The sequence below is a fragment of the Drosophila busckii genome, chromosome X (assembly GCF_011750605.1).
Source record: "Drosophila busckii strain San Diego stock center, stock number 13000-0081.31 chromosome X, ASM1175060v1, whole genome shotgun sequence".
Taxonomy (NCBI): domain Eukaryota; kingdom Metazoa; phylum Arthropoda; class Insecta; order Diptera; family Drosophilidae; genus Drosophila; species Drosophila busckii.
The window spans coordinates 19397632-19421051 of NC_046608.1; the positions used below are offsets into that span (position 1 = coordinate 19397632).

The 23420-nt window shown below is 38.3% G+C and overlaps 1 protein-coding gene across 6 annotated transcripts in view; it reads right to left on the reverse strand.

The window, feature by feature from the left end:
• Positions 1-23420, reverse strand: part of LOC108606257 (broad-complex core protein) — an 89221-nt gene that overhangs the window by 21940 nt on the left and 43861 nt on the right. For 2 of the 6 annotated variants that reach the window (XM_033294274.1, XM_017996207.2), the window contains 5 exons: positions 5509-6085; positions 1295-1483; positions 833-1229; positions 479-776; positions 270-415 (listed from right to left, as the gene is read on the reverse strand). In XM_033294274.1, coding sequence (XP_033150165.1) covers positions 270-415; positions 479-776; positions 833-1229; positions 1295-1483; positions 5509-5694 — 1216 coding nt within the window. In that variant the 5' untranslated portion in view covers positions 5695-6085. Of the gene's footprint in view, positions 1-269; positions 416-478; positions 777-832; positions 1230-1294; positions 1484-5508; positions 6086-7125; positions 7523-17920; positions 18039-23420 lie in introns of those variants that run through there. The other 4 variants (XM_017996211.2, XM_017996213.2, XM_017996208.2 and 1 more) reach the window with 4 other exon arrangements.

A 23420-nucleotide genomic window follows, 5' to 3' on the forward strand; every position in this document is an offset into this window, starting at 1 on the left:
GTATCGATTAATGCAGCTAGCTATGCAATTTTGTAACTAAAAAGGCCCAAATATTTTTAGAAATTATTTTTAAAGCTACAGTTTGATTGATATAATAAATATCGATAGCAATACCTATAAATATCGTTTAATATATAATATAAAACAAATTATGCAAAAGAAAGAATATAAATAACAGCTTGACTGCATAGTTTTCAACTAAACGATACTATCGATAACTATATAAACGATAATTGCATAATATGTATGCATGTGTGTGTAATACGCACCAAGCAAAGCTGGATGATCGAGATTGCTCATTGGGAAATTGAACGCGGCGCCCGGAAACAATTTATTGTCAGCTGGTGACATAATGAAGGGCTGCGCAGCATGGTGGGATGCAAGGCTATCGCCAATTTCATCATCGTTACCAGAGCTGCAAATAACACACATATAAGTTTGCATTTAAATTGGTAAGTGGGTGGGTGCTCATGGTTACCTCATGGATCCTTTGCCGCCATCACCGCTGCTCGAGCGATTGGCATCGTGCTCACCGGTGGAGTCATTGCTGTGCTCATCATTGGCATTGGCATTGCTGTTGGCATTGTTGTTGGAGCAGACAAGCTCCATGGGCTCGGATTTGACATCGTCGACGCCGCCGCCGCCGCCGCCGCCACCACCTCGTGCCAATGGCGAAGGTGTAAGGCTGCCGAGCTTTTCAATAATCGAGATGCCATTGCCATTGCCATTGGTGTTGCCATTTGCATTGCCTGTGTTGCCATTGATGGGTCCATTGCCTAAGTTGAAATGCAATTAGCTAGGCTTTTATTATATTCAAATTTGCTTCACTTACGTTTCTCATCCTTAAGCGGTGGCGTATTGTTATTATTGTGGTGCTTGATCGTGCTAAAGTCGGCCGGAGTGAGCTGTGGCGAGGCGCTGCGTGCATGGAGCTGCAGATCGGGACTGTTGTTGTTGCTGTTGGGTAGTCCATTGTCGGCGCTGCGTAGACGCTTCAATGCATGCGAGGATTCATCGGCGGCTGCGGTCTTGCGATGCATCATGGCCATATGCTTAAGCAGCTGATTGTTGATATGTGGCAGCTGCGGCGGCGGCGGTGGTGGCGAGCCAGCCTGCTGGCGGCTGCTGAACAGCGTGGCGCCATCATCATGCAACGCGCCATGATGTGCATGTGAATTCAACGGCGTGCGCACGCCGGCATTAGCCAAATTCTGTATCTGTGCCAAATGCTAAGCAATACAAATAGTAAAAGTTTATAAAATGTAGCTATAGCTTCATATCTAGACTAGCTTACGCTATGTGTGTCCTCAGCCTGCTGCTGTGTTAGGCCCGAGACGCGCAGCACCTCGGCGGTCTTCAGGAAGGACTGCAGCGACTTCTGGTGCACATTGACTTCGCCATGGTAAATGAATTCGACCAATGAGTGTAGATCCATGAAATTGACATCTTGCAGCAATATGACTGGATGCTTGCAGGGTGTGCTCTGTATAAGAGAATCGAAAAAATAAAGTTTTAGTTATAAATATCATTAATCATAGTAGCAGCAAGCGTTGCATCATTAATAAATTAAAACTTGTGCATATAAAACTAACTATCGATTATATCGATAATCATAGTAGCAGCAATCGTTAACTGTAGCTGAAGTACTGAAATATGCTTAAAAAACTGACTTTATTAGTGTTAAGCTGATTGCTATGTATGTTGTAAATATCGATCACAGTTATCGATAAATGTAGCTGAACTTCTAAAAAGGCATATAAAACTAGCTGAGTTTATAAACTGTTAAGCTGCTTGTTATGCAAATTGTTGTAGTCATAAATATCGATAACATCGATAGTATTAGCAACTCAAACATTTGCAAATTGTTGCAACAATCATTTACAGTAAGAAATACAAATAGAACTAACTGAGCTTATAATGAATTAAACCAATCGCTGTACTGCAGTTAAGCTATCTATCGATACTATCGATATCGCTAATATACTATATACGCATGCTAACTAAACTTGCCGACTCTATAAAAAATTAAACGAATCGCTATACAGCATTGAAACTATCTATCGATACTATCGATACTCTGCTACGTATACGCATGCAACTGAAACTAACTAAAACAACATTAGTTTATCTATCTATTTAATTTCTAACAACAATCGATACTATCGATACTATAAACGTAGAAATTAAACAAGCGCTTTCAACTAATTTATTTCTAGCAACAATCGATACTATCGACACTATACTACATACAAACATTACGTATACGTAGTGTAGACAGCCTACACGTATTTGCAATTTAATTGCAACTTTCGGCAGTCGGACCTACTTTTGACAGTTGACAATCAATAAGTCGCTTAAGCCTCGTGCCTATTTTGAGAACTTATAGTGCAATGCCCCAACCCGCTACAGCTCTCGAGCTCTCGCTCTAGCACTATAACAATTAAGCAAATCCCCGCTGTTCTGTCAATTGCTTTTTATGTGCTAAAAGTACTGGGGGCTGGGGCTGCTGCTGCTGTTTTCTCTGTTCTCAACTGTCTGCCAGCCCCGCTTTGCCCCCTTGTGCAGTTTCTCGCACCTAATTAAAATAATGCGCTGCAGTTAATTAAACATTTATGCATAGGCGCAAAGAGCACACAATTTGCAACGCATTCCAAAGATCGAGGCGCGGCAACAAAGAAAAAAAAACCAAAAAAAAATAAATATTATGCTGTTGTCACAAAGCGCAGCGCAGCGCAGCGCAGAGAGAGCTCAGAGCCTAGACCTGGACCTAGTACTAGTAACAAAAGCAGCAGCGGGACTCGCTTGCTGGACGTTTGGCTTGCATGTCTGTTCATGTCATTACTGCATTGTAAGTTTGTCTTGTTGTTGTTGTTGTTGGTTCTTATTTTTTCAGTTTTTTGTTGTTGCATGTATTTCAAATTGAATTTACAAACTTGTGCCGTTGCAACATTGCCAACAAAGTTTGTTTTCTTTTTTTTTGGCTCTACTCGTACTAATTTCTTGGTATATAATTATTTCAACATTATTTTTCTACTATCTGTTTGTAAAGCGAGAGCTTGGCGCTGCTATTGTTGTTGACTCTTTTTTTTTTTTTTTTTGTTAGTTGGCCTTTTAAACAAATTAAATGGCGACTTTTCTGTTGTTACGTTGTCGCCAATTGTGTTGCATTTGCCTTTTTTTTTTTTGGGCAGGGGGTGTGCGCAGCCATTGGCTTCATTATCAGCGCAAGAGAGCGCAAAGTTTTGCGATTTATTAGCTGGACAGGCGGCTTGTAAAGTGATGAAACTTGGCCGGCCCCGTCTCAGTTGCAGTTACGTATACGCAATATAGCAGATTGCTCTCAAGGCCACAAAGTTGATGCATGGCAACTTAACTATGTTGCAAGCATTAGCAATGCCGCTGGCAGCACAAACAAAAACTGCAAAGCTAAAGCCAAAAGCGGCCGCTGTCTCTGCCTTTTTAATAGTAAAAACTTGCTCGAATTGTTTTGTTTTCGTTGCTTGTCTGCCGACTATATATTTTACACAACAAAGTTTTCTTAGATGTTAACAAATCACGTCGAAAGGACACAGCGACAGAACGAACAGACAAAACGTAAAAAGTAAGAAGTTTGTAATGTCTATAATTTCTAAGCAGCACATAGAGAGAGGCAAGTGGGGGGGCTGGGGCTGGGGTTTTATACTCATAACAGTACCACTATCAATCCGCTAACCGAGCCCATTTAGCACCAAACCCCGCTCGCTTAGCGTCTTCGTCGGCTCTGGAACAATGCAAATGCATAACTACTATAGCTATGTCTGTGTGTTTGTGTGTGTCTGTAGCAAACTAAAAGCCGCAATTGCGTGCAAATATTTTCAATGCAGTCACAAGTTTTTGGCGGGCATGAGACGTCGGGCTGTATTCCTATAATTTTAATGTCATAATAAAAAATAATAAAGCAAAGTACGAAACGGTACAAATAGTTTTTGCCTCTCTTGCTTTTGGCCCTTTTTTTAGTGCACATAAACTTTTCGTTTTTCGCATCAACTTCACCTGCGCGACTTGGCCCAAAAATAAATAAAAAATTAAAAAAAAAAAATGCTAGCACTTCGTAGACAAATTAGCATAACTCGGCAACATTAGTTGCCTGCATTAAATTGAGAGACCGCTATGCTTTGCCTACAGCGTCTAGCATATGCTTTAGCTAATTCTACTTGCTGCATAATATGTGCGAATATAAATTTTCTTAGCCGTTGTGACATTTGGCGTGTTGCCTTGACTGTTTGGTATATATATTTTATTTTTTTTTTTATTATTATCGTTACTGCCGTGCGCAACTATATAAATTAAAATGCAAACAAAACGCAAGCCCCACCACCACCATCACCACCACCACCACCACCAGGTGCTGATACAAATAGTAGTAGAACTTGCATTTGGCTCATACTTAAGTCGAAACTTTGGGCGAAACAAAACTTTTGCCTTTTGCAGTTTTACGCCAGAGCGCAGCACGTTGCATAGTTTTAGGGCGCGGTAACTGTACTTTTGAGCTTAGACAGACTTAACTAGATATGCTTAACTAGCAGTAGATGCTTGTCTACAAAATATTTCTGAACTATAGTTAGCAATTTATAACTATAGCTGCACTTTTAAGTTGTTATCGATACTATCGGTAGCAGCTGTTAACTTTAAGTTTGACTTAATTAGCACTAGATCTTGTCTAAATAACATTTCTATATTATAGATAGCAATTTATAACTAAAGCTGCATTTTTAAGTTGATTGCATTTATGCGTTTGTTATCGATACTATCGAAAGCAGCTGTTAGCTTTAAATTTGACTTTAAATGTTAAACATACGACTATTCAGTTGGCTTTAGCTACATTAACTTGCTAATTTTAGCTGCTATTCATAATAAATTGTCTACATTTCGTTGCGTTTGTTTTTGATAGCATCATATAGCCTTAACTTTGACTCTAATAGATGCTACTTATGCTAGTTTACTTTATATTGATACTAAAAATAGCTACTATCTGCTTCATAGCTATCTTTAGCAGTTAATGCTATAATATTTTGCTTGCTATCGATACTATCGTTAGAAACTTGCTCTTTTTCTAATTATATTAAAAGCTTATCAAGTAATATAAATTGTGTATATATTAACGTTACTATCAATAGCATATTATAGCTTTAAACTTAATCGAAAGACAAACGTAGCGTATGCAACGCTGCTTATCGATACTATCGATAGTCTTATGCAGCTTTAAAGTTGCTAGTAACTTGTATTTAGCTATTTATTTGTTGCTGCAGGCATATTATTGTTATAGTGCTGCTAATTCTAGACACTGTACTGCAATTAAAGCGACCCACGCTGCGTATGCGTAGTTACGATATATTGCTATATATAAAGTGAGTGGCACACATGTTTATAGCGCTTAAGTAGGTCAGGCTGCTGCTGCTGCTGCGCCCCTGGATCGCTTTATTTATAAATAAATTGCATGCATATATAGTTAGTGTGTAAAGTACTGACCTTCAAGAGATCACGGAAGTAGGGACTGCAGGCGGAGAGCACCACTCGGTGGGCTTTTATGCTGCGCCCCTCGCAGGCGAGTGTCACATCGACAAAGTCCTCGTCATCGCGAAGATTCTCGAATGCAGATGTGATGCTGCTCTGGTAATTGTTCCAGCGCAAACAGAAATGCTGTGTCTCGTCCATATTGCTGTCTTCTGAATCTTCTAGAATTGTAGTCGTTGTTGGTATTGGTGTTGGTGTTGTTGCTGTTGTTGTTGGCTGCCTAGCGTTGTTGTTATCGTACTGCTTGCTGTCGTTGTTGTTGTTGTTATTATTATTGTTGTTGTTGTTGTTGTTGTTGTTATCGTCCTCGAGCGCCGCAACAACGCTGGCCTTCTTTGTGGTCACCTTTTTGCGTATTTTGGCGGCTTATATTGCACCGGTTAGCAAAAAAAAATGTATATATGCGCTTATATATCTGCCTAGATATATATATAAACGTGCTGTATGCTTTACACACTGTACACGCACAGTGGGTTACTTGTCTCTCTGTATAAATTTGTATTTTCTGCTTTTTTCACATCAAATTCCTTAACTGCAATGTACAAGAATAAAGAAAAAGTAATCAATTTATAGCTTAGCAGTTATATAAAAAGAGCTTAGATTACGTTTTAGACACGTTAATACGAACGCGTGTGTTGCCATTTTAACATTTTTAAATCGCATCAACTTCAATTACTGCTGGCTAAGCTTTATTATTATAAAAACAATAATGGCAACGTGCAAAAAAATGTTCTAAAATTGTTAACAAATGCATTTTGCACCAGCAACGATTTCTATGTCAGTTGAGGGGGTACAGGGGGTGTCTCATATTATTAACGAGTGCAAAGAGTGTGTTGGAAGTCAAAAAACAGCAAACGCAGTGCAAAAATAATTATTTAAAAATTATTTGCAGCAAGCAGAAATGCCCAAATGCCCAAAAACTAAAACACTTGTAGTGCAAAATTATTGTTGTTGTTAAAGAAAAAAAAAAAAAAAAGCAAGCTAAAAATTGACTCTAATATAAGAGTGTGTTTGCATTTTGTTTATTGTTGAAAGCAGAAACAATAACAATTAGCAGCAGCAGCTGCGCAGGCAGCCAAATTGCAAGTCGATCAATTTTGACTGCGTGCGCTTTTTTTTTTTTTTGGTTTTCTTTGACTGTTGCTTTAGCTGCCCATCTATCAATACAAATTGCTTTGCAATCGTCGCAGCCACCTGACCAATCGCAGTCCCTTCTAATGTTTCTGTTTGCTCAGACGAATGAACGAGCGAACAAAACGAAACGAACGAACAAGCGTGCGCTCTATTTAAAAAGAGCAAAGACTAAGAGCGAGAGAGAACATAAGAGCTTTTCTACACACACACACACACACACGGACATGCATACAATGAGAACAACGAGAACAACGACGTGCAGTCCGTGGCTGTGACGCTGACATTGAAAGTGAAAACTATCAGATAAAGCATGGCCCGTCTGTCCGTTCGTCTGTCTGTCTGTATGCAGTCATAGCTATTGCTATGTGTGTGTGTGTTCTCTTCTTTGCTCTTTTCTTTTTTTTTTTTTGCTCAATTGTTTGTTGTTTGCCGGCTTACCTCTGTGCTCCAAGCTCCATGGCTCAGCATCAGTTACTTGTATTATTACTTATTGCTTTGCTTATGTCTAAAGCTGGCACTAAACAAATTGTCTATAAAGTCCAAGTTTATTTTTAAACTTTTATGTATTGCGGTTGCTGCTGTTGTTGTTTTTGTTGTTGTTGGCTTGTTGTTAGTTAGTTTGTCACACATTGTTTAATTGTTATTACGCTTTAGTTGTGTATACGTTTTTGGCTTTTTTTGAGGTAGAACTTTTGCGTTTTTGCACTAATTTTTGCATTGAGATCCCAAACACAAACAAAAACAAACTTAAAAAAATTAAAGTAAATGAAGAGCGTAAACTATTTTACCGTAACCGTAACCGAGAGACCGCACCGAACGACCGACCGAACACGCTTTATAAACTATTTAGCTACATGTGTCTATATTAATTTTGTGTTGTTTTTTTTTTTTTTTTGTTGCTATTTTGTAACGCGCTTTAAATTTTTAAAGTCGCATCGCGTCGTTTGCTGCAGCTGCTGCGACTGCATTACACGCGTGTTCAAAAGGAATTGCAAAGAGGCTGCGCAAGCCGATTACGATACCGATACCGATTGCTCTTGAGTAAGACTAATATAATTTTTAATATGGCAGTGTGTGTGTGTGTGTGTGTAGGCGATAGACGAAAGGCGCTGAGTGCTGTATGTGGGGGAGAGTCCAGCAGCGCGTTTAGTTTTTTGTTGCGTTTGATGATTGCAAGCGTAGAAACTCAACTGAATTTGTGCTAAAGAAGAAGAGAGCACTCGACTGCCTCAGGCTGCGAGCGCAGCGCAGCAGCAGCGACGCCAGCGATAGCGCACACAAAAAAGCGCATTTCGCATTAAACAGCAACACACAGCAGCGCAGAGGCAGCGAAAGCGCTCACACACTCACACACACACACACTTGCACAAATTGCCGAAAAAAAAAACTATTCAACAAAATTTTTGGCAAGCAGTCATGCGTCTGTCGCTGTCGCTTTGAGAGAGCGAATGTGCGCACGCTCTGTTGCGCCAAACACGAGACGAGACGAAACTGAACGAGACAGAGACGCTGAGCCGAAGTCCAGACAAGATCGTTTAGGATAGTCAGGTAGACAAAAATGGACACAGGAGCTCAAACAATTGCTTGCAGCATACAGACAAACATACATGTGTGTGTGTGTGTGTGTGTGAGTGGGAGCCCACAGGAATTGAAGCAGAACTCTGCCTGTTAGAACACACACACAAGCAAGTCAGCGACCAATGCAAGCAGCGACGCATACAAGCACCCAAAGTGCCAAAAAAAAATGTGTGTATGTGTGTCCAATTAGACTCTCTCTTGACTGTGTCGCTCTCTTGCTATTACTTGCGCTCAGCTTTAAATTTTGTGCATAGAACAAAACTCCGTCGCGGTCGACGACGCGGCCACTGCGGCTGACGCTGACGCTAACACCGCTGACTAATAATGGCACACACATACAAACGAATAGACATATATACAGTGGTATACATACATAGTTAATTTCTATTAATATTTTATTTGAACTTGCACTTGCATAAAAAACTTTATACATAATTATATGAACGTATTTTGTTAACTGTAACTGTAGCTGAGCGCTTATTACATTACAATTGAATTGCAACGAAAGCATTTGTCAATTCACTTGAACAGTGGGCCACGATCGGTGGGAAAGGCTCCGATTTCTAATACTTGAGTCTAGCGCCAGGTGGCGGGTTGGCTGGGGGGCTGTGTTTGTTGCTCAAGCGTGTGAGCATATTATATCCTTATAATTATAGTATGCAATGCTTGTTCTTGTTTCATACGAAATTTTAATTGTCTGTTGATTTTATTCGCTATTTTCGTATTTACATTTTGTTTTTTGTGTGACTTTTTTGTTGCTGTTTTTTTTTTTTTTGCAAAAAATAAAATATCTTCGCCTCGCATTCGCAGTTCGTAGTGTTTACGAACTTTCAAGGCTAAATACTACATTTTTTTTTAATTTTGTGTGCGCTGTATTTGTTGTTCTTGTTATTGTTGCTGTATTATTATTAAATTTTGTTTGGCGCATTTTAACAGGCAAGCTCGCTCTCTCACACACTCACTCAGCTGACTGTGACAGCGGCAGAGGCTGCGACGAAGATGATAATGCAGAGAAAGAGAGAGAGCGACGCGACGCGACTGCGCTGCGCGGACAGAACAGTTTCGACAATAGTTCTAGAAAAAGTATTTTCCAGCTTTTTTGCTACTGCATTCTTTATTTTATTTTTTATGTGTGTGTGTGTGTGTGTGTGTAGACGAATAAAGCAATTATTTGGTTGACTTGCTTATAATAAAAATGAAAAAAAAAAAAGTTAATAAAAATGAACCATAATGCGCTGCAAATGAGATTAGATAGACGAAGTAGTTTGTTCAGTTGGAAACCACAAAAAAAAAACTTTTTTGTATAAGTGACTATTAAAAATAGCTATGGGTGCATATACTATATAAAAAAAAAACGCAAACTTGTTTGCGCTTTAATTCTTTCTAAATACAACAAATAAACATGTGATAGTCACTCCTTTCTTTTGCAAACAAATAAACAAATATATAAATAAGACTAAGTGGGTTTAACTAATGCACTAATGCGCTAATAATAACAAAAGTTAAACTAAGCTTAGCTGCAAGCAATAAAATAAAATTATAATATAAGCAAAGCAGCTATAAATTAAATTATTGTTTAAAGGGCATTGACAAGTCGTCTAGAGCGCACGTAGTGCAAAAACTTTTACTTGTTTTAGTTTTATTTGGCTGCTCGCCATATGTGCGGGGCGTATGCTATTCTCAAGGTTAACTTTTACTGCTTTAGTTGTGTGTGTCTGTGTGTATAGCAATCTATGTTTGTATGCATGTTTGTGAGCAAACACACTAATGCGAATAGAAATAGTCTCTCTATCAGCTGCTGTTGGCTTTTTTTGTTTTTTTTTTTTTTGCGAAGCGCCTAGCAACCTCACATTGCATATTGATATGTCTATATATAAATTAACTAAAGTTGTGCTGGCGACTAACAAAAAAAAAAACTAGCTAGCTCGCTAGCTTGAAGATATTTATTGGACAAGGTCAGTCCCACCCACTCAGGCGCTACTTGTTGCCTACAGATAAAAAGAACTTTCGCTCTATGATGTTTGTATGTATTAGTTATAGTTACAAAATGTGTGCACAAGTAAAAGCGAAAGTATTTGCTTACAACGTCAAGTGGGCGAAGGGGGGCTGGCCCCACTGTGCAGTTCTCACAGGTTTCTAGTATGCAAACCACTCAAGTTACACACACACAGACAGACACACACACACACACACACAGACATTTCTATTCTCCACATTGCCAAAACGAGCGTCGCAGACGGCTCAACATTAGCAACAACAAACAAGTACGAATCGCAATACATACATACATACATACATATGTACGTGTGTTTGTAGGCAATTCAAAACAAAACCAAATTTTTTGTGCTTTTTTTTGTGCCTTTCGTAAACTGAGTCCAAGTTCAAGGTCTTGCGTTCAACGTCTATTTTGGCCTCAGTTGCGGTCGCAGCCGCCGCGCCGTCAGCGTCGACGCTGCTGTTGTCTGGTCTGCGAACTACTTAGCGCATAGAGAGCGCCATAGAGAGTGAGAGCGAGAGCGCAAGCAAAATGAAACAGCAACAAATCAATGCGCATTAGACTGCAGACTAAAGCTTTTTGCGCTGAGAGAGCGCAAGAGAGCAACTGAGTAAGAGAGCGCGCGTGAGTGTGAGCGCGTGGCCTACGTTCAAACACTTTCAAACAGACCAAATAGCAAGACAAACGCAGCGCAAGCGCAGACGTAAATAAAGAACGCCACGCTTTCAATACATATACATATACATATGTATGTATGTACAGTCTGTGTGTTTGCATTTTGTTTTATTTTTTTTTTTTTTGCTGCTTTGTCGTTCTGTCTATTCAAACAGCAAACAGCAAACAGCAAACAGCAGAAGAATTAGAACTTGAAGCTAACCGTCGCGCCGCCACGATGAGCTCAGAGGCGTTTCATCTATAGCTATGTATAGACAGCGGGGGGTTGAGCTGGAGCGGGTTAGGGTCAGTTTGTCGGTTAAGGGTTTGTAGCTACGGGATGTGAATTGGGGATAGCCAGACACAAATAAAAGACAACTACAAATGTCTGCTGCGTGGCCAGACAGAACAATAGCTACAGACATAAATATATATATATGTATATACATATATAGTTAAAAAATATATATTTAGTTATTGGAGTTGAGCAATTTTCAGCAGCTTGCTGGCAATTCAATTTAAATTGATAGAAATGGAACCAAGAATTAATTGCAAGAATAAATTATTTTTGAACTAGTCGTAGTCATTAGCATAACTTTTTGAAAGTCTAACAGCTTGTATATTAATAAGCAATAAGTAAACAATACAAATTTACATAAATAACAAATATTTAATCATTGTCGAATTCAATTGAACTGCCAGCTCTAATATGAAGTTCATTTGAATCAGAAAGTTAATTGGCTCAACTCTATTGTATTGCTGTTGTTGTTGTTGTTCTCTCTCCTTTTTTCCTGTCTTCCTTACATTTGCCTACGCTACAAAATTTATTTTTTTAGTCTTTTGATTTCTTTTTGCTAACTCATGCATTTTATTTCTGCTACCTTTCGCAACTGTGTGTGTGTGTGTGTGTATTAAACGCTGACAATGTTTTTTTCTATTGTTGGGTGCGCTGCGACTGCGCCGTCAGCTTTGTCAGCGACTGCCTAAGCAGCTTTTGCTTTGCTGCTGCTACGCTGCGTCGTTTATAGCATTTTCGCTAATTTGACCTTCACCTTAACCTAGTCATCATGTTGTCGGACATTCGGTCATTTACCTTATACTTCGTTCATTTGCCAATTGCCGAGCCAAAGTCAAATCGAAAAAAAGCAAAAAATATAAAAAAAAAACAAACAAAACACGCTCAATCGCTGAATGCGCGTTTGTTAGTTGTCTATGCATGTGTGTGTGTGTGGGTGTGAGCTAAACGCCAAATGTTAAGCAAAAACAAAAACTAAGTAAACAAATATATAGTTGTTGTAATATCAAATTGAGTCAAACTATGCGCATGTGCCTGCAGCTTTTGCTCAAAAGCTCTGCGCGCATTGAACTCAACTATTGCTAGTTTCGTTTTCTATTTGAGCGCAAGCGCTTTGGGCTTATCTAGCGCTGCTGCTGCTGCCGCTGCTGCTGCTGCTGCTCTCTCACTAAGCAAAACTAACTGTTGTAATTTTTGTTGCTCTTTGTCTGTGTCTGCTGTGCACAGTTTGAGTGAAAACTATTTGCGCTTCGTTTTAGTTTGCAGTGAGACGCGTTTGCATTTGGTTGTCGTTAGTTTTTACGCTAGACAAAAGTGCGCCATGTTTTTATGTTCTTGTTGTAATTGTGTAAGTGCAAGCGTTGAATGCATAAATAAATTAGCAAGTTCAAGTTGAAATGTGTGCGGAAGCATTTGGCTGTGTGTGTGTGTTTTTTTTTTATATTGCTGATTTGTTGCTAACGTCGTTTTAAACGCGCGGGGTCTTTGAACCGTTGCTTTGTTGTCGCGATCTCGCTCTAACTCCCACACACACACCAACACATGCGCAGCGAGTGCATTGCGCATGTAGCGTGTGTGTAATTGAAAAAGTGTAACAACAAAATGTTGTCTCATTATCGGTCGTCTCTGTGGCAAAGTTGGTTAACCGACACGCGGCGCGATAATAAAGCATGCGTATGCGAATGTCAATGTGAATGTAAGAATGCAAGAAAATCGCACACAGACACACACATACACACACCTGATAAACGGCTAAAAGCATCAGCAAGCAATGTAAGTTAATAATTACATATTTAATAATTTTTAGCTTTGCTTTTCAATTGTCAATGAAACGTGGACAGCAGCAAAAAACAAAAAAAAAAAAACGTTTTGCACATTTGCTTGCTACTTTTTTTTTCCTGTTTACTTTATTTTGTGTGTGTGTTTCGCTTATTTCGTTGACTTGCGTGCATTCACCTTTGTTCGTGGGCTGTTTGTAAATTCTATTGTCTTCGCTGCCCCCCCACCCCAGGCCGCCGTTCATGCTGCGCATGCATGACAAATGCATTGAGTGCAAAAAAAAAATTTCTAAAGTCTAAAGCTAAAAACGAAAGTTAGCTGCGCACTACACTTGCGCTCTCTGTCTCGCTCTCTCGCTTGCACATTGGTGTTACATGCAATAAATTCGAATTGAAGTGAAACTCCCACTCGCAGCTGAAATTGGCACACATATTTATATATCTGTAACCAGTGTCTGACCCTCAAGCAGCGACGCGCAACTCGCTCTCATCTCATTTTGCTGCTCCCTACACACACACACACGCACACACTCCCCCTAGCGTTTGCAATTGGCAACCCAGTTTTAGTTGTTTGTGTGCATTTTGGAGTAACAGATGAACATGCAGGCAAATAAATATATACACACATACATACATATATATTTACGTATCTGCATACATTTTGTATTTACGAATCGCTTTGTACACAAGTTTTTTTTTATTTTTTTTGCGCCTTTTGAAAGCTTTTGTGCGTTGACGACGACGTTGATTATTTGCTCACTTTATGAATGCGTTTGTGTTAGTTAGGCGTATGCACATATGCATATGTATGTGTGTGTGTATATATGCAATCGTAGTCATAGCCGCGTATGTGAATATTAGCAATTCTCAAAAGCTGATCGTCGTCGACGTCGCAGCTGTGTGCGCGCGCTCGCTCGCTCTCTCTCTCTCTCTTGCTCTCGTCGCGCTTGTTCTTGCTGCCGTTACGTTTTGCTTGCGCTGCTGCTGCCGCCGCCGTCGCCGCCGCCGCAGCCTGACGAGGTTAAGAAACTTTTTGGGTTTAATAACATTGCACAAGGTTATTAGATAAAAATGTGTTGGCGCAAAAATATGTGCACACTGCTCTCTTGCAGCCCGCGCGCTCTCTCGCTCACTCGCTCGCTCTCTCGACTACGACAACAAGCGATCGTTGAGCCCTATAGCAAATTTATATGTATGTAAACTTAAACTGTTCACCCTACTAAATGCGTAATGTGTGCTGTGCTTAGTCCCCCCTTTAATTTTTTTCTGCCACCATGTGACATATTCTTGCCAATTTTGCAGCCTTTTTTGTGCTTCTTTTAAGGGCTGGCAACACCAAATGCCGTTACAGTTTGCCGTTTACCGTTAAGAGCAAGAGCCGTAGCCGCTCATATTACCTTTGAGACTGATCTTACTCAATGTCGTAATACAAATTTTAGATGTTACTACATTTTAACCCTAAAACAAACCCCGACGTGTTGTAATTTGAGCTGCCAGCACTGTAAACTTAAGTAACTTAATCAGCAGCGAAAAGTAGGAAGCGCAATAGAAAGAGACAGCAAATGAGCTGAGCTAAAGATCTAAATTAAAAGCTAATAAATATATAAAAATGCTAAACATACATTTAAGCAATTTAAAATGCCATTAATAAATGTACAGAATGCCCAACATGTTAATAATACTTAGGCGTATAAATGTAGCACTTAATTAACAAAAAATAATTGCAATGTACAGACTGTCTTATAAGTTAGTCAAATGATTTATTTTAAATATTGCAATATTATAGTATTAATAATAATTGTTATATTGCAATATATTTAGATGCTGTTTAAAAAGTCATTGATTTTTCATTATATGAGTAATAATAATGTATTAATAATAACTTTGCAAGGCTGCCACGATCAAGTTGTAAGTTTTAATAAAGACGCATTTAGAGATAGGAGAGCGAGGGCTGCAGCGTTACATGGTTGCTGGCCTTGAAGCAGCACAAGCTGCAACTTTATGTTTGTTTTTTTGCCAATGCCGTCTGATCTTTTTCTATTTGCAACTTACACTTGTCTGTGTGTGTGTGTGTGAGCTTCAATTGAAGACAGTGCATGTTTATTTATTAATTTTTTTTAGCAGCAGCATGCTGGTCTCATGGTCAGCGGAAGCATTACGAACTGTATATAAGGGCAGACTACTTCTAATTACTCACACACACACACGCACACACACATAAGCAGTTGACGTCGACCGACTTCTGTCATTTTGATTAACTGTAAAAAAAAACAGCAAAGCTGCTCTGCCTGCCATTTGCAATGGCTGCGAAGCCCTACAACGACTTCGCTGCTGCTGTCGCTGCCGCTGCCGCTGCTTTCTCTTTCTGTTTTCGCCTCAGAGTTTTTACTGTTAATCATTTTGCTGCTGCAGTTTTTTTTTATATGCTACGCTTTGCTTGTTGTTGTTGTTGTGGTGGTATTCTTGGAAATCGGGTGCAGCTTGCATCTCCTTTGCTTTGCTTTGTTGCGCATTCGCTTTTTTTTTTTTTTTTTTGCATTATGCGTGCTGTAACTTAAACTACAAACACATGCATAAAAACAACAACAATAGTTACAACAACAAGCAAGAGTATGAAGTGCATAACAAGAAAACAAGTTGGGCTGGCGTCAACCTTGAATGTCGGGCACACACACACACACACACACATGAGTGTGTGTGCGCTTGTATTTGTTTGTGGACAACTCTCGAGTCCATGCCACGTCCACGTTAGCAGACTTTCTAGCACATTTTGTCGTCGTCGTCTCCCCTACAAAAAAAAAAACAGACAGACAGCCAGACAGACGCACGTACGTGGCTGCAGCCATTTGCCTAGCAGCAGCATCAACACACACACACACACACACACACACACACACACAGACAGTTGAGCCACAGCCCCGTTTGTGCGTGTCGCCTGTCGCCCCCGCTGCAGCCCCCCCAACGTCTAGTCGTCTCTGCCTTGTCTCCTAGTTCCCAACATGATGCTTTTTTTTTACGCTAGGCGGCGCTGCTTTCGTTGCCCTGCAATTTTCATTCAGTTTTTCTCGTCTCTCTCTCTCTCTCTCTCTCTCGCTCGCTCTCTGCACGAGACGCGCGCGGCCGCGACGCTTCGCGAATGGTCGAGTGTGGTGCAGGAATGTAGAAAAATGTGTTAGTGGAGTAGTAGTTGCCATTACGTCACCTTTACATATGTTCAATGCTTGTGCCGCTCTGCCGACGTCGCTGTCTGTCTGTCGCTGCGTCCGTCTCGCTGTCTGTCTGTCTGTCTGCTATGTATGGTTTCTATGCATGGGAATACCGGTCTTTGTTGCCTCTTCAGGGTCTCGGTCTCGGTCGCCCCGACGACAACAACAGCAACAACAACAACAAGAGCAGCAGCAGCAACTAGTTGAAGCTGAAGTGAGGCGTAGAGTTAGACTTTTGTCTCCCCCGCGCGCTGCTCCATTGTCTGGCATTGCTCTATGTGTGTGTGTGTGTGCTTTGCTTTTTGCGGTTGAGTGCGAATCTGTCTGTCGACCATTTGACTTTATTTTTGCACTACCCACACCCTTGATGCTGCTACTGCTGCTGCTTTTTTTTTTTTAGTTGCTTCTATTGCATTTTGCATGCGAAAAAGCGAAAGTTGTGTGTGTGTGTGAGCTCAACTTTTGCTTTTTGTTATGTTATAACTTAACACTTGTCGCTTACCTGTTAACGGTAAATCGTTGGCTGCTGCGCTTTGCTGTTAAACTAATTAATTAAAGTAAACACTAGTTAGTAAACCTGAGTTTAGAGTCCTGAGCACAGTAAAGTAAACACGTGCAAAAAAAAAATAATATAAAATAATTTACACACAATTTTTTGTTTTTTTTTTTTTTTTGGGAAAAGGGTATGAAAGGATGCGTAAGTGTTTTGTGGCGAGCGTTGGAGAGAGAGCGACGAGAGTGAGAGTGCGTGTGTGTGTGTGTGTGTGTGAGTGTTTTGAGGTCGCCGCACGACGTTTGCTCGTTGCGACGCTAAATACCAAACTGCAGTCAAAGTCAAAGCCAATACCAAAAGCTATGCGAGAGCGGCTACGAGTGATCAGCGAAGCGATCATCAAGTATATATATATATGACTATGTGTGTGTGCATTATAACAGATCCTAAAGTTGCACTCTGCAGGCAACAAAGGCACACACACATACAAACAAACAAATAAAGACGAGGCCAAACACGAACGACAACGAAGTCAATATAACGAGTAATACACAAGTTTTTATTTAGTTGTTGTTGTTGTTGTTGTTGTTGTTGTTGCGCTACTGTGCGGTAACGACTTCCTGCAACTCGGCCTCGTTGACTAGTCGGGGCGACCCCCCCTGTACCCCTGTACCCCTGCCCGCCTGCGCGCTGCTATCCCTTGCACGCTCGAAATGGATGCATATACAGTAAACACTAACTAAGTTGTATGCGTCGCAGTTTTGTATTTGCTAGCGCTGCTTAGCGAGGCTGTACTGTACATACAAGTGGAAGGCACAAAATGCAACCGAAATTCGCCAATACAACGAACGCATCGAAGGGCAGCACACACACACACACATACAGTCGCAACGGTGACTCAAAGTGCTAATGACTGGCAACTGCGACTGCGTTGGCGACTGCGTTGTCGACTGCGACTTCAAACTGGAACTGGAACTGGGACAAAGAGCGCACGAGCAGGGCACACACACACACACACGCACACTAATACATATAAGCATAATACATAGTGCAGCAGTAAATGGCACAGCAAACTTGAGTTGAGTTAAAAGTTGAGAGCGCGAGAGATCAGTTGCATTCTGTGCGCCGCCCCGCTGCCCCCCCCTCTGCGCTCTACGCCACTGCTTTGCATTTCTTTTGCGCTTTCTAGCGTTGTCCTGCAGTTTGCATTTTTTACTTTAAGCGCATCCTTACCTGTTGTCGTCGCTTTGCAGCCGAAAAATTTGCAAATTTTTGCAATCACATGTTATTTGAATTTGAAAAATGTTTGCAGTGCACACAAAAATCCTTTTCAGTAAACTTAGCGCACTTGTTTACTATTGTTTTAAAAAATAAAAAAAAAATAGTTTATTTATGCTCACAGCACTTGCGACACTTGGCGCCCAACAGTTTCGTCTCTTATTGTTGCGCCTATTATTATTTATTTGTTATTAACTTTTATTATTTTTTTTTAGTTTGTTGCTTAGTTGCATTAGTTGTTTTTTGTTTGCTGGCCGCGCACAGAAAATTTGAGAAATTTTGAAATTGAAAATGTGCGTTTTGGCTGAACTAACTTTAGTAACTGAACCGATCGAATTAAAAAGCTCAACTGAGTTCCGAAAAAATGCAGTTAAATGTGTGCATATGTGTGTGAGCGCTGCTGCCTCTTCACACATACACACAAGCACATGTGTGTATGTGTGAGCGTTGCCCAATTGAATCAGCGAATTCCCTGACATTGTGTATGTATGTATATATATTATATATATATATATAGCCCATGCACATTGCGGCCTGTGTTTGCTCTTTTTTAGCTCTTGTTGTTTTTTTATTTTAACTTTTTTACATGCACACACACACACACACATGCACACAATTTCCTTCATTTTTTGGGCTTGCGTTTTGCCATTGGAGTGCAGCGACGACGTCAACGTTAACGTCAACGTCTGTCCAAAAAAAAAAACAAAAACCGAATCAAAAAACCGACCGCCGACCGACGCCCGACCGACACGATCAGCCGACAACAACGACGACGACGACGCATTGCCCTCGGCCCTCGGCCACGGCCTCAATCATTATTGTCTGCGTCGCAGTCGCTGCCCGCTGCCTGCTGCTGCCGTCGCAGTCCATTACAACGCCAGCAGCAGCAGCAGCAATCGCCAAAAAATTATTTTTTTTTTCGCAAAGGGGAGAACGCAGCGCATGCAGCTCAAGCTCTTTTCATTTTAATTTTCGTTGCTTTTGTGTAGCTTCTGCTTTTGCTGCTGCTGCTGCTGCACACAAAACGATTCCTCAAAATTTCAAAAAAATAAAGCACTACAAGCAAATGCAATTAAATAACTAATAATTTAATTTTTAAAAATAAAATTAAATGCAGCTACTCAATTTTGATACATTCAAAGTTTCATACAAAGCGCTTAAGCTAATGCAAAATTTATGAATATCTTAGGCTCATTTGCAATATTTTTACTACTTTAGCTAAATTTTGTTTATATTCTTTACTCAGCGTATAGTTAATGCTATAAGCATTATCATTATTATTATTATTTTACGTATTTTTTCAAATGGCAAAATATATTTTACTTGCATTATTTTTTATTTATTTATATGTATATTTAATTTAAACACAAAATATTTTCTTCCATTAAAGTGTTTTATATTTTCGCAAATTTATATTATTTTATTATCATTAATATGACGTTAAGTATAAAATTTATCAAGTGCCAAAATTTATTTTTCTTGCATTATTTTTAATTTATATTATATATTATTTTTATTGCTCTTTATATGTATTTTTTCCAAATTGCATAATTTATGTGTAAAATATATATTTTTATCATTATTATTATTATTACTGCTCTTATATATTTTTTCCAAATTTATTTTGTTTGTAAAATATTGCTTATGTTATTAGTATCTTATGTTTTTATTATATTTTTTAAATTTGTATGCATAATAATTTTTGTTAAGTGCGCTGCCTAAAACGCCAAAGCAAAGTAACTTTAATTAAGAATTATGTAGACAGAAAACCGAAAAAGAAGTAAATTTTTTTTTTTCATTTTTTTGATTGCGGCCGTTTAGCTGCGCTTGTAGACAATGTTGCGTATGTGTGTGTGTGTGTGTGTTGCACCCATACAAAGCCATAGAAATACTGCGCGCAGCGCAAAATGCAGCAGCAGCGACGCAAGCAGCAGCAAAGCAGCAGCAGCTACACAAATTTGTTGTGCCATGTTGACAATTATTTGTTGTTGTTGTTGTTGTTGTTGTTGTGCGTTGTTATTCGTTGTTTTTAGCTGCTGCTGCGCGCGCAGCTTAAAGCTAAAAAATGTTTGCTTTTGCACTCGGCGGGAATTGAGTTCATAGCAGAGCAGAGAGATCCCCATAACAACAACAACAAAGCTCTGCGCACTTGCAGCTTGGGCATAACTTTCGCTGCAGCTACAACAACGAGATGTGCGTGTATTTGTGTGTGTGCGTGTGAAGACGCAGCAGCAGCAGCAGTAGCGCCCTATATACGCAAATATACTTACATAGCTGCTATATATATATATTACATTTTATATATATATGTATGTGTGTGCAGATTTGTAAGTATATAGAATTAAGCGATCATTGGGCAAATAAAAACGTTTATCAGCTTCGTTTCCGGTTTTCGGGGACACTCGTGTGTTTTTTTTTTCTCGGCTCTACGCTCTCTCTTCTTCGTTTTGTACGTCGTCCAATTGAAAGTTGTGTAGTCCACATTTTTACAAAGGCCCCAAAAAATTCAAATTCTTTGGCCCTGTTTTTGATTTTTTTTATATATGCTATATATATATGTTATATATATCCTGCACTGCTTGGCGACCTCCTTTACCCATAGCATGCATTATTTTATATTTATTTATGTTTATTTATTTATGCTGACTTGAGTCTTTTCGCGTTTTTGTTGTGAACAAAAAAATGATTGTTAATAATTTGCTCAAAGTTGTCTAGTCTAGTCTTTTTGTGTGTTTGTCTTTTGGCATAAATAATTTTGTTCGTTTTTTAATTCTGCTTGTCTCGCAGCAAAAATTTTTATCAGCATACGCATTTTTTTAACACCTTTTTTTTTAACAATTTTTTTTTGTAGGCCGCGCTGCTCAGTTGTTTGCCATGGCTTTTGGCGACCTTTTTTTTTTTATTTTTTTTTTATTGTTTGTTGACTTTGGTCTTGTCCAATATTAAAAAATATCTGGCGACGATTTGTGAACGTAATGCGCTGCACTCAACATTTTTTTTAATAAGCGTAGGCAATTTTTTTTTTATATTTTTTAGTCGCTGGTTAGATCTGCAGACCAGTTGTGACCTTTTGTGGCAGCAAAAAGTTTAAGATTGTGTCTAGCATTCCTTTTTAATTGGGTTTAATTATAAATTCCATTTTTATTCTTATTTATATTTTTTCCTGAATATTTTTATTCAGTCATTTTTTTTACCCTTAGTTTCATTAATTTTTGTATAAAATTACACAACAAACAAAAATGAACAAAACAACATTTGAGATTCTGTTTTTAGACAAATTATATATCAATTAATGAATAATAAATTTTATTTTACATTTATTTTTTATTTTATTTAAGCATTTAAGTACAGCGTTCTAAAATCTATAGTAATATAAATAAGAGAATGTTGAAAGCTCATTTTTAATTACAAAAAAAATGGTTTAATTTAAATATTTTTTGAAAGGTTGCAATACAGCTGATAAATTTTTAATACCATTTTTTGTTCAATGGCGCTAGTCACATGCAGCCACTAATAATAAATGAAGTTAAAGCTTTAATGCAAATTTAATTTAAAAATAACATTCATTTTTTTATGCTTTTCTGTCTATTAATTCTCTATATTATAAATTAATATTATATAAATTTACATAATAAATAATAGGACATCTCAAGCTATAAAAAAATGGCAAAGAAAATTTTTTGAAATTTGAAACTTCTCTTGGTCTTTCTGTTTTCCAAACTTTGCTAATTGCTCTACACTAATTTAAATTGACATATTTTTAACCCATATGTGAAATCGATTTCTGTTTCTAATTTCGGATTTTGAAACTCGGCTTGATGAATTAAATTTTAATGATTAAAATAAATAATAGTTTTAGTTTTATAGTAAAGTTTTAGCTTAATATGTTTCTTATTTTTGAACTTACAATATCTCTCTTTCGCTTCATGCTCTTTACGCTCTGCTCTAATATTGTCTGAGTCAGGCCAGGCCAGGCACTGATTGCTGGGGCTCTGGCTATTTGTTATTGACACTGACGACTCTCGGGGCTGACCTCAATATGAAATCAACAATCGTAAAAATAAAAAATACAAAATACAAAAATAACAGCAACAATGAGAAATAATTGTAATGAACGCCGCGCATATTGCAGCAATCTCAATGAACTTGATGCTGTTTGTTCTAATTGTTGTAGAACTACATACGGTCAGCGACACCAACACACACACACACACATACACCAATACACATGCAGGCGTGTGAAGGCCTAATAAACAGCTCGTGCATTGACCGTCGAACGCGCTAGCTAAAAGCAAACAATAAAAAAAAATAAAAAAAAAATAAAATACGTATGCGTAATATTATTTCTGCGACTACTCCTGCGCTCGTCGCTCTTTGTTTGCTTAATGCTGATCGAATTAGTTTCAAATTTGTGTATTTCATTTTTGAGATAAAGTTAAGAGCCGCCAGCAAGTTCAACGACACTTGCCCCAAAAGGCAAACGATCGCCATAAACAAATATATATATTTTATATATATAAATTTTTGGTGAGCGCGTAAGTTCTCAATTTGCGCCTATTTGTCTCGTGACTAAGTGCGATCCACATCGAGAATTGCGACACAGCAGCGTCGAGTCGACTCGTTCGATAACCCAACTGCAGTCGCAGCCCACTCCACACCACACCCCACTCCCCTCCCACCCAACAGCTATCGCTATCTTGATATTGTATGCGTAACGGCATTTGACTGTCTGTCTGCTCAGATAACACTTGAGATTTGCTGTTTTTTTTATTTTAAATATTAGTTATAAATCATTTAAATATGCGCAGCCATTTGCATTAATTATTGCATTTTATTTGTTCAACAAAATATTCAATATCAATAATAAACTGCATTTATTTAATTTTGAGAGAACTTTGAGTGTAATTTATTTTTTAAAAATATTTTAAGCTCTAATCGAATTCTAATTTATTTCAGATATATTTAATTTGGGTTTGCTGCTCAATATCGAACATTTTTGGTATGTATATTTTTTTATAAATTTGAACTATAGTTTGTAATTATTTACTTTGATAAAAAAATTCGCTAACGAAAATATTTTATATAAAATATATACATATGAAATAATAATCTGAACTATTTTAAGTTTATTTAAAAATTGAATATCAAAAATATTTGATGCCTTTTCCCAGACTTTTTACTTTTCTAAAACAAAATTATTTAAATTTTTATTTAATTTGCAATCGAAAGTTATATTTAGCTTATTTTCTCATATTTGAATTCAAATTTAGAATTATTTGAATTTTGCTGCTGATCAACAAAATTCGAAATCGGAAATATTTTGTAGATATTTTAGCAGACTTTGCTACTTTTCTAAAAGTGAATTATACATTATTCAATATGAATTATATATCGAAAGTTATATTTTGGTAGCTTATTTTCTCATATTTGAATACTAATTTTGAATTATTTGAAT